The sequence below is a fragment of the Varroa jacobsoni genome, unplaced genomic scaffold (assembly GCF_002532875.2).
Source record: "Varroa jacobsoni isolate VJ856 unplaced genomic scaffold, vjacob_1.0 scaffold_1454, whole genome shotgun sequence".
Classification (NCBI taxonomy): Eukaryota; Metazoa; Arthropoda; class Arachnida; order Mesostigmata; family Varroidae; genus Varroa; species Varroa jacobsoni.
In genome coordinates this window covers 112,268-124,821 of record NW_019214356.1, presented here as the reverse complement: position 1 = coordinate 124,821, position 12,554 = coordinate 112,268, and the positions used below count along the sequence as shown (strand labels likewise).

Sequence of the window (12,554 nt, the reverse complement as noted above, 5' to 3'; positions counted from 1 at the left end):
TCGGCTATATATACGTTTGATTACGTAAAGCGTAAGTTCAACACTACGAGAGGCTAACTGCCTATCCCTGACGTAATGATCCGCTTCACTTGTATCGATTTAATATTTTTCATTCATACCCTATGCACTAATTGCTCGATTTAATTAAAACTAAAAAAATCAATATCCTCTTGCTAAGTATAAAAAACATGTACATGCAATACAAGATTTTGCAGCAGCTAAAGTACACGGGTCACAGCACCACGTATATATACATAATAATTTTTGCTACGGACCAATAGTCGGCACGAATAATTCTTGTATAGAAAATACGTGATGCTCACTCCTGCCTATTCTCTCTTGTTAAAGATTATAAATGAGACTTTTTCACAAACAAATAACGATAGCTAAAAATAAAAACTGTACCTTTATTTATATGTATATTTTTGACGGTTTTCTTCGTGCCTGTGTGATTCTGGATGGACGCATAAAAAAGGCGTTGTATTTGCGGTTCGAACTTTCAAGATGTGTCATCGTGCCGCTATATAGGTGGCAGCTTTTTGTCACTGGCAAAAGCTGCTGATGGGGCTAAACTGTGTTCGCTTCGGGTTTTAGCGACGAAAACCAATATATACATCATCTCAAAATTCAACGTTGACACTGTAGTAGACCCTGATACGGCATTCCACATTAAAAAGCCGCTTGTGTGTTCTCCATCAAGGGGCAGTATTTGCGTAAACAATGTTTATATGAATTAGATCTGCGTGTGTAGTACTTTTGTACGTATCAAGGTCGAAGCCCAATGGCTGGACCAGCAACTACTTTATTAACCAATGTCCCTCCATGGGGGCCGTTTGTTTGATCGCAGCCCAAGGTCTGATCGATCATAACCACAGTAATTTCAATGCTTGAGCAAATCATGCATATCATATTGCTATTCTGCGGCGTGCCCATTGCTAGAAATATTTCAAGGTACTATTAATAACAAATCGACCAATGGTAAACGATGTTTCAAACACTCTGTCATCCCCACTTCATCAGGAAAAAGAGATAATGCCAAATGCTGCTCATTAATGATTGAGCGGTAAAGGATTTTTCCATTTCGCAACAAAAACGCACTTCTACATTTTCGTCTTTCAACGTTTGCGTTCAATCAAGAGGGGGGTGGTGGTGCTGGCGGGGGTTTGTGGAGAAGCTATCGGGCAATCAGAACAGCCAGCGTTTAACGTTGTCATCGCGCTGGACTAGACCTAACCTAGGAGATTCGAACCTCCGCGTTAGTTGAATGATCGCTGTCCTGACGTAGCGAGCAGCCCGACAGAGCAAAAGTCGCACCTTGCCAGGGGCTGTGGCCCGCCGTCATTGTCGCCGCAATCGTCTGGCATTGGCTTCGGTATCACACCGTTAGCCAGGACGCCCTAAACTGTCGAGGGTCGAGGGAAGCCACCAGGGCATATGTACATCGTATAGCGTCGCTGACGCGATAATGAGGCACGAGTCAGAGCATTGCTACCATCGTCTGGGCCATTCCGGCTGCGCATCACATTGAGCAGCAGAATCAGTTGCTACGTTTGCAGAAGCACCAACAGGCTTAGTGTACAGCATGCGAAACGGATAAGCGGCAGCATTAAACCGCAATGGGACCTGTGGCTTCGCCGCGGTAGTGTGACTTAGTAATGATAACCTTTTCGTTGATTGGTGTGGCGTGGGTGATGGTGAACGTATGACTCAGTACTATCCAACCGACATGGCGTAGTACAACAAGCTCTTGCCATTGTCCTCCTTTGGCTAGCGAAGATTACCCCGAGATGAACATAAAACCAAATTGATTTTTGCAACAACGAAAAAACGAGGAGAAAATGGCGACGGCTGCCGTCGCAGTGATAACATTGATTATGAGCCATGATTCTATGGAAACTGCCGCACGACGCGTATTACATCTAACAAAAGCACCGAAAAGCGAATGAAAGGTGCCACGTGAAACATATCCTGTATAGCTGATTACCTCTGCACGCGTCATTGGACCAGTGTAAAGGGCAGGTGGGAAACAAACCGTCCCCGAGGGGTCGAATACACGAGAGTTTTTCTTAATCAGGTTTTATACGGCAACTAACAACATAGAGAGAAGTTGCTTACCTAACTTCAACCTGCTGTCGCAGCTGTCCATCGCAGATGAACCGGAGTTTCACATTATCGGGCAGAACTGACATGGGACGTCCGCCTCCACCTGCCACATTGTTATTAATAGCTATGCTGCGGTTGCCCGTGCTCGAACTGATGTTACTCAATTTTCATTGATGATGAACAAGCTTCGCATCGTAGCCATCTAATCCGAACACCTAAATCCTAATCGTGGTCGCTGTCGTAGGCGATGATGGCTGCAGGAACGGTACCACGAATAGTTGAAATCTACCAGCTTCGCTTGTGTTACATTGAACAGCATCAAGAAGAAGGCGGCCTTGCGGATTTAGTTCAACAGCAGCATCAGATGTAACAGCAATCGCTGTCTTCACTGTCGCAGACGTCAGTTAACGACTGACAGATGTCAGCGCTCGTCCGTGATGTGTCGACGATGAGAATTATAGCCTTGCTACGAGGAGACAACAGCAGCAGCTGTTGCTGCTACAGCTGGAGCTGTCAAGCTGCTGCTAGCCACTGACTGCTAAAATTCTCAAAGCCTTAGCATTATATCTCATCAATGAATACAGATTGCCTGTGCCTAACCACGACATGCTGCGGGTTCTACGGAAAAGGCTACGCCCGTCCGTTGGCCCGCCTGTTAGTTCGTGAGTTATTTATATGTTAGTCTAGTAAAAAGGACCATTTTCATATTTTTCAGGTTCTTGGTCGCTGCACTTGGGATTGCCGTTGCTATAGTCAGCATCACGGGACATCCAAGCTCAGTCGATCCATGTCGCGACATGGGTTATTGGTCTTTTGGAAATTTATGGGTTTTTGTATCAGGGGTTCTAGCCCTCGTGTATTCAATATAAATATAACACCTACTTTTTATTTTATCTTCTATCTGCAAGGAATAACTGGCAATAAACTTATTAAAGTGGGAACTAATAAACATCACCAGATAGGGAGATAAGAATCGAGCAATTAATTCCGAGATAACCCCGTACGGTTTGTCGATAACCCTGGCATACTTTTTGCGCGTGCAGAAAATGTACTTACAGAACAATGCAATTCAGTCTATATGAACAAGACCCTAACTGAGCTGAACGCGTGATTAGCTACTTGTCAATGAGATCGTGACTGTAAAAAGCTAAGTGCTTTTGAAGATTACGTTGTCTGGCTTGTTCTTCCTCTAAGCCTTCGTCTATGCGATAGCTAGCACGATTCAAGGACAAAAAACATGATTTAATCAAACTTCCTCTGTGTAGTTGTACTTGGGTTAAATCTCATGTTATAACTGCCCTTCGGTGGTGTCATCTGTAGTGCTTGAAAACTATTTACGAAAATAGGAGTCAAAAAATGGAACCTGTTTTTTTTTATAACATTAAAATACCGAGAGCGGTAACGAGGACGAGACAGCAAAAGCTTTACCCATTGAACATTAAACTTCAATAACATTATTGAGGTGCTCGCTTTGTATGTTTGTCTATTTTGTTATTGTATCCCTCTATACTAGATATGCTTATCAAATACTATCAAACGCATTCTCCGTTTCCATTATTATTATTCTCTCGGGTATTTCCATATTACAACAGCTTCGAAAGATTAATTTCAAAATAAGTTTATTCGATTACCTTACTCTTGGAAGTTTAAATCCGCAGAAGTATCTAGAAACCGACCACAGATATTATATATGCGAATGATTTCCCCTAACCAACGTATAATTGTTCATCTGGAGACCTTTTCTATAGCCAATTATTTCTTCACGAGTCGATAAATCATTTCAATAGCTATAACGTCCAATTGGATCGGGGCGCATGGACCAATTGTGCTTAGCGCTTTGTGTTCGCTCACAGTTTTTCTCCATTGTCTTCGTACTAGTTCATCATCTTTCTCATCCACTCCGTTTTGGCGATCTTGTCTGCCTCGCATCCTTCTTCACTCTGCTGTTTGTCTTGCAGAAGCTGATTTTTCGAAGGTGAAATCGGCGTTCATCGTTGCCACCGCTTCCGTCGCTCCTGCTAATGATGATCATCAGATCGGAGTGAATGCCATCCGGTCCAGTTCAGTGTCAGATGAACAGATCTACGAAGAGACACAACGTCATACGGCAACAGTGTTGAAGCAGTCGAAGACAAAACAGTTTGCATTATTACGGTATGATGGTGGTAACTATGCTGGGCACCGGTGCAGACTCGAGGCGGCGTATTGCCCCGGCCTAATCGAAATCTGCTTCCAAATTTTGATGGCCACACAGCGACGGTTGTTGACTGCTGCTTCAGCTGCAGCCGTTGCCCTTTGCAGCAGTGGGACCACCGTGGCGGTAGCAGCAAGCGAAGAACGGCTGTGTGTCATTGTCCCTCCTATGATGTGTGCATGTGCTCATGCCTGCCGTTGTCGTTGTCGTGTGTGTTTATGTGTCCGGCTGTGTGTTCTCACTCGCTCAGTCGTAAGTGACACGTCAGCTCCAATGTGAGCCGGGCGAATGGCATCAGGGGCAAAAAAGAAGAAGAAGAAATTGAGAACGCCGCCGCTGCCAAGAAGGCAAGGCAAAGCGAAAGGAGGCAAAAGCAACGCACCAGCGTTGGTGGTGGCCGCGGCGGCAGGGGCGAAGGGGCAACGTAACGGGACCTACACGCGCAGCAGCAGGGGCCCCCGGGGCCGTTGTCGGAGCTGAAACCAACAGCGGATGGTGGCAGTTGCCGAGCGAAGCTGAGGGCCCCCGAAGCAACCGTGAGGGTGAACGGTTAGCGCGCAGCGCTCTCGCCAGGGCAGGCGCGCCACGTTCACTTCCGCCCGGGCGTCCGCCGCAGCCGCTGCTCTGACGTCGCCGCCGCCGCCGCCCGTAAGCCCCGACGTCCCGCGCTGGCGAACAGCACAGCGCCCGGCAGAGGAACAACAAGCGAACGAACGAAAAACTGAACGACTAGCGAACCAATCAACGACTCAAGCTACTACGTCCATTATCAACACGGTCACTATTAGCGAACGCTCCAATCCATCTAAAAGGCAACGAACTACTGCTGGTGCTGCTGTGAAATTGCAGTCCCCGGGCCACTATCTTGCGTTTGTCATAGGCTAACAATACACTGTTGGCCATTCAGTTAGACGTCTGGACCACTGGAAGAATACACCAAAAAAAAGATTTTCTAGTGCCAGGTTTTTGAGAAGCGTCTTCTACCATATTTAATCTGCAAGCGGTTGTTGCTGTTCGTGTTGCTTGTGTGATGTGCCGAGGATACTGAAACCGTCGGATTGTTTGCCGGGCAGGCAAACACCTGCAGAGATACGGTCATCGGAGGTGTGGCAATGTTCTCTGAGCGTGAAGTAGTTGAAGTGCATGTTTTGGTCGATCAGACATCAGAAAAAAAGGAATAGTGGTGCCAATCTGGAGTGAGGAAAATAGTAAAAAAAAAAAAAGGAAAAGCAAAGACGCAAAGAGTATACTAGTCAATGCTGGTCTCGCGCGCCTCAGACCTGAGGCCGTCGCTTAGAACCTTTCCTTTTCCCTAAGGTCCGTTATTTCTCTACGTTACCCCTCGTATCCCATAAATATCGTGGTAACCTCTGGATGTTTCTCATTTTTACGGATGTAAGTAACAACGAATAGATATTTCGGCGGTTGCGAGGCAGAACATCAGTAACAGGGGTGCACGGCCAACGTTTCCAGCACCATTTGAATACGTTACATACAGTGAGATGATCAACGATTTCACAAAGGGCTACCCAGTCTGTTCTCCTACTGTAGTTCGACCTGCAACATTTGTGCCGTTACCGACTAGTGTAATCTGTGCATAATAACTCAAATGTTTACCAAGTGCCATATACATCGTGATTAGCTTAGGCTTGACGGAATTGAGCAGTGCAGCGCAAGCCAAGCCCGGCAATTGGATATCTCTTGGTTTTCCTGGTGTTGGATCAACGCTATCATCATCATCGTCTGTCGAATCGCGCACTCAATCGCTCATTCCGATCAGCTGGAGCGGTACCCAGCCCTCCACTTGAAGTGCCACTCTTTCTTCCGTGTTACCAGCTAGTTTAGCCACCTGCCAGTTGTCTAGCTACTCATTATCATTTCTACAATCATTGATTTAAACGTCTCTTTGCTCAAAGGGGTGTATCAGTGAAGCTCGCATATGACCGCTCGGTACAGCCAGCAACGGCTATGACTCTGGCCGGGGGCTTTTTGACCTCCCTGGCGTCAATGCCTGTACGCCTGCTGCCGCTCCCGTTGGTATCCCGAACGTACCCCGACCCCCTGGGTAGCGGCCCGGGCCTGGGAGGGTCCCGGTACAACAGGGCGACCATGAGAAATGGGCCCCTGCAATCGGGCCTTGTCGGTCTCGGGGTTCTGGCGTTCGCGGTTGGCCAGACTTCGGCACAACTGGCAGTCGACACGGTACCCGAGCTTGGCCTTTCAAGCCGATTCTCCGGTGGCTGGTGGCTAAGTGGTTCACGGACTTTGTGGCTTCTTACGCTCGTGTTATCGTGCATCATACCCCTCGCATTAGCCTTAATGCGTCGGAGACGGATAGCAGAGCTAATTATGAAAATACCTGGACCGCACGTCACGCATCCAGTGCTCGGAAACCTCGACGTGCTCTTCGAGCTGAACAAGTATCGCCATCTGTTATCGCCTCACATCTGTAAGTTATCATTAAGACGAACTTCTTCTCATAGATCGTTTCAACTTGCATGCTGCTGTTGCAGTGTGTTGTTTTACACACTGGTGCCACTTTCTCAAGAGTCAAAGACGTACAACTTGGTATATACAGACTGCACAGCTTTTTTAGGTTCTCAAACATGAGTGCTGTGATAGCAAACCTCAATAGATAATATGCTATGATAATGCTAGATTCTGCTTTATTCAGTCCGTTACAATAGTACCATTCTTCAAAATGATTATACAGACAGCGGTAATAATATCCCATGCTAATGCAGATGGTAGGTGGCGCTTGTCTCGTTTGCCCCGGCAGCAAACCATCGTCCACACTAGGCGCTGTAGTGCCTGGGGCTATCGAACAAGCAGTTCGTTGTCTGCGGTTAACGGCGTTTGGTGCAAAAGAACTGGCTGAATAGCTTATTTATCGCTAGAAACCGCCAATATAAAGCTCACGTAATGTCAATGTATCGGCGTTCATCGTAGTGCCACTCTGCCTTATGAACGTAAACGATCCTGGTCTAAGGACATCCACCAGCTCCAATGTCATCAATATCCCGTAACTGCTGGGTTCACTTGAAACAAGCTGGGTAAAAAAATCGAGTGGGGTGTGTAAGCTGTCGCGTTAAACTAATTTCAGACTCATCCTCTACTTACTCTTCTTTAGTTCATGGTCTGCCCCAAACAAATAAGGCTAACGTTCTACCTGTTGGAAACGGTGACTCCACAATGGTCCGTCACTTCGCTGAACTATTAAATTCGATCTGTGGACGGTATTGTTCGATGCGGGGTAATTAAAAAGTACAGTTTTCAACACTATTTCGAATGACGTTCCGTGTCTTGCTGCAAACAGATTAATCTCAAAGTGATCGTCTTCTATTATTAGATTAGAAGTTTCTTTTCCAAGAAATATAGTAATTCTTTGTCGAAATGCATTATAACCTTGCTTAACTTCAAGCTTGAGAGGATTATAATTTTCAATACATTCAAGGTCAAAGCAGACGTTCAAAAGAGTGATCCTTATTTTGTTCATAGGTTTACGGTAACTGTATATATATACATACGTTTGTATATATCTGCGCGGTTAAGTGACTAGCGTGTAATGAAACATTTCGTACTTAGTTATCGGGCGGCAGTAGGGTGCAAACGCAACTAGCGCCACTGGATAGGCATTTTTCCGTGACCACCAAGGTAACTGTGCTGTCTGTTGCCGTTGCTTCTATTGCTGCCCACTACTATTCTAATGGCGCTGTTCGTTGATGCCGCTCATGACGGTGGCATCGATGGTAGCGCCGTCACTGTGCACTGGCTCGTAACAACGTGAAGCTCTTTGTCTAGAGATATATTTATACATATAAATGTTCCAGACAATAACATCATGTTTCCCCTTATTCCCTAGCACTGCAGCGTCCTATCGTCGTCGCTATTAGAACTTCTTCTTCTTCTTTAGTTCCACCATTTCATTTCATTCCACTGAACGACGACGAACGAGAAAAACAACACTCGCAATAGCACTTGTAGCCGCAGTAGTAGAAGCAGTATATTCAGTCGTTATTGTGCTACTGGTATATATATAGGCTGTAGTAGTAGTGTACTTCCGCTTATGGTCCTACTGATAGCTGGTACCACCGCTGCCGCTGACGATGGCGCTGCCGTCTTTCCAGTAGCCGTTGGAGCTATTGCAGACAATTAGCTGTTCAGTTCAGTCACGAGTCAACGATTGGGTAGTCTATGACGTCGTCGCCGTTGTCACCGTAGCAGTAGTAACAGCAGTCAGAAGCAATATACGCGGATACACGATGGTTGCCGGCAACCGCAGTCACAGCAACCTCAGCTGCCATGGCGGCGGCCGCCGCCGCGACGACAACAGCAGGAAACGATGATGCTGGTGATTTTGCTGCGACGGTTGGCGTTGACGCTGTGTGTAATTGTGGGTGCAGGGTTATTCCTATGGCCATTGTCACCCCCTGCCCGTCATGCGCGCGGCCTGATAACAACAACAACTGCAGCTTCTTGTTATTGTTATTTTGCTGCTTCTGCCATTTCAGCTTTTATTAGTAGAATCGTCATGACCATGTTTGTCACTAATACCGCTAGTACCATCTGTTGCTGGCCGAATTATTGCGCTAGTATCTGTCAGCAGCTCGGAGTTACTTCAACGATGACGTCGTCATCTTGCGACCACTTTGTAACATCAATCAAAAAAATTTAGCCGCTTTGATAAATCATGATAAAAACCATATTAACGGTTATAGTAACAATGTGATGACAACACTGGGCTGAAATGAGGTAAATAAAAAAAAAGAAAGAAAGACAAAGTTCTCCGAGGGGAATTCCTGAACGGATAAAAATCGATTCATTCCGATTACTCTGTTTCGCATAGCTGACATAATATGTAATCTCCCGTCTCCAATCATTTCTTAGCGGTGATAACAGTGTCCGCTCGTACGACTAGGTCGCATGAAAATATAGGATCCTAAAGTTTACTCTAGGCCCCGGTTTTTTCGAACAGTGTTTAACAACGTTCGACGTTCGATGCGTAAAATGGAAGGAATGCGACGTACGTATACGTAATAGTTAGGTTCCGTGCATGCAAAGCTGAGATAGATATCTCAGCCTGCAATGTGGTTCAGTTAAAATGAAAGGACCAAAGATAGGTCGTCCTACCAACAGTTATCCTTTGTCGTCTGTTTACTTGACCAATGAGAGAATCACAATCTTCCAGTGTGAAGTTATAGTATATATAATGATGATGATAATAATAGATCAAGGACGACTGGTCGCCACCTATAAAGTTTATCGGCCGTGTTTTTCTCCAGACTGGGTCAGTAAATTCGTTGCCTGATATGGTTAGGTCAAAATCGGTTAGCTGCGCCACATTGCGGCATCATATAATCGAGATTCAATACAATTCAATGAGACTACCGATTGTAGAAGGTTTCCCTGATAGTACAGTGGCTGATGTTAACTATTTAAGTTTACTACAAAAGAATCTGTTTTACTACGCGTTCGGGAATTCGTTTTAGGGAAGGTTTTTAATTGCTTAACAGAATGGAAAACCTGCACAGTACGGTCGTGAAGTATTCGGATATATCCTGTATTCCTCTTGCACACAGATAAGTCGAACTAATGGGCTCCATGGAATGCCCGCCAGTTCCCCTGAGTTGACACCAATGGATTTTTTCTTCATCTCAAAAATGAAATAGTCAGAAAAGCGAAAAGAAAAAAAAAAAAGACATTTTTTTTTGAAGTTTATGAATCTTTTCTCCGTTATGAGTCTACCGTTATGAGCAATATATTGACTCGAATGGCAATTTTGAGTATCCGCGGCGGAAGGGAAAACCTTGTAGATTTTAGCCATATTCTTTTTCAATTTAAATATTAATTATATGTAAACAAAGATCGAAGTTATAGTCGTTCAAAACAGGAACATCATATATTATAGAATATTAGTACAACCACACATGTTTAACAGTCGTAGATACTAAGAGATCAGGGTTCTACGAAACTAGAATTTATCAGGGTTACACAAGACCTATCAAACGAAGTTTTGTCTGGACTGTTGGACCCAAGCCTTCTACTCTACTCCTCAATTAGATTTTGTTTTATGCTTTATAATAGTAACGAAGGATCAGCAAACAGTGAATTATATTCAATGAAAAGGGCAAACCGGCCTACGGTCGATTGATTAGACAGGCCAAACCAGACCGCGGCCTATTCATGCCTTATGCAGCAATGTACTTTCTTTTTGAAATTCGCCATGCAGCTGACCCTGTCCACTATAACTGGCAAGAAAAGAAAGTAAAGAAAAGAAAAGAAAGGAAAAAAGCCAGCCCAAGTGAAATATTCACCATAGATATTGATTATTATTATATGACATTAGTTACGTCTGCTGCAGCTTTCGACTGAGTAGTAGAGGCTCAGGACTGCCTACATTACCGAGTAGTTTATGAATAGTAAAACCAGAGCTACGGGTGCTTTACTTCAGCTCACATCCTGCTGGTGTTGACTGTGCACCGATTGCTTTGGGTTCAAAATCAAAGCCAGGTTCGCCAACTAAAAGCCTTAAATTAATGAAATAATGCTCGCGTGACAATTTAATGTAAGGACGATCGCCATATACACTAAATGGTGTTATAGCAAACACTATATACAACAAGAACAAATGGTATTATAACAAAATTTGCGGTTCTTCCAGATCAAACATGCCCACTGAGTTGACCGGAAATTCATTTGCAGAAAGTGATGGTGTACTTAAGCTTGAAGGATATACGGTAGTCTGGGTGCGATGCTAAGCCTTGATCCATTTCGTGTTATACCGTAAGTCAGCACGTTTGGAAGATTGTCTAACTGGAAACGTTTAGCTTCTGTAGACAAACGCGCTATCATCGCGGGGACTCCTGACATAAAGCTAAAGTAATGAAAAAGCCTGATTTCTTGTCAAGGTCTAATCCAAACACAGCATATGGAAAATTTTCGGAGAGTACAAGATTGAGTCAGCTGAAAAAAGAAGAACTTCCCGTAAAAATGTACTACACAGAGTAGCAAAAGAACTATGTTACTCGACGATCATGCAGATAGTTTATTATGGAAAAGATGGACTCATCCTATCAAACATATTATCGAGTGAAATAGAGATCAGAAACGTTGTTGGCGAAAGAACCACGATATAAAAGCCTGCTTGTAAAAACATGCACATCTTCCTATCTTGGATCGCTGACTATTGGACAGATGTCAGCAGCATCTATCTAGTGCAAATATCCTGGGCACCTAGTTTTTGCTCCGGGTAACTCGTGTTTTAACTGGCAGATATTATACAGGCGCGAATAATAGGACCAAATAAAATTTGTACACAATTCGTAATAAAAAAAAAAACAATGATAACAATATTGGATAATAGTCAACGAAATTACAGTTTACAGCTAGGTTTAAGTAACTGAATTAAAAATTTTCACGTGCGCGTGAGATCGTTTCCACTGAAGAACTCTAGGTCTCAATAATTCGTGTTTGCAAACAAATCGGGATCAAAATTGGTCGCCGTTCGACATTTTTTCATCTTCTATCGCTAACGCAGCTTGTTTGCATTCGTTCGGCTAACCCCGTAAATTAAACCTGTTGCGTCGGGGAACATTTACTGTAGACTAGTAGTATAAAAAAAATAATATAAAAATTGCAAATCGTGCCGACTAGCCTCGTCACTTCTCTGACCGTTGGGGTCCGTGTCTTTGATGATCTTGTAATGTAAAGTAATTACAGTGGGATTAACGTATTTCCTATTTTTCGCCTACAAAAGGTATAGTTTTATGGAGTGGAAAATTTGGCATATCCTTGTGAAAGCTAGATACTTTGTTGTCTTTCCCAGCTCTTGTTTCCCTTCTATTTTCAGCCTAATCAAGCGAGAGTCAACACTCGTTCCCAACTAGCTGCAACATGTTTCTTCTGTATATATGTAGAAATGAATGGACTTTGCTGAGGCTGACAAATCGTCGATTCGATCGATAGCCCCACTTCAAAGTGCTGTTACTTTTCATTGGAAAATTTGTTTTAGGCACAGGCAAGATCTAACTATCAGCCTGTTACAGTCCATCGTGTTTTCCCCGACATGCTATTGGTTACTGTAGTTTAGGGGAATACGTAAAGGTGAGTCACCTATACGATGGTCTATTATCTGCATTTTTACGCAATTTTTTTGCTATATCATTTTGCTTTTCTAGATTTTCGTTTGCTGATGGAATGGTTCAGAATTATTTTATCATCTACGCCGTGGGAAGAATCTTCTTTTGTCTTGTGAGCC

At 44.1% G+C, this 12,554-nt stretch overlaps 1 protein-coding gene across 1 annotated transcript in view; it reads left to right on the top strand.

Annotated features, from left to right (window-relative positions):
- Nucleotides 1–3,511: 3,511 nt before the first annotated feature.
- The window catches only part of LOC111270188 (cytochrome P450 4c3), a 51,478-nt gene continuing 42,435 nt past the window's right edge, over nucleotides 3,512–12,554 (top strand). Inside the window, exon 1 of the mRNA XM_022850256.2 lies at nucleotides 3,512–6,746. Coding sequence (XP_022705991.1) covers nucleotides 6,266–6,746 — 481 coding nt within the window. The 5' untranslated portion in view covers nucleotides 3,512–6,265. The remainder of the gene's footprint in view (nucleotides 6,747–12,554) is intronic.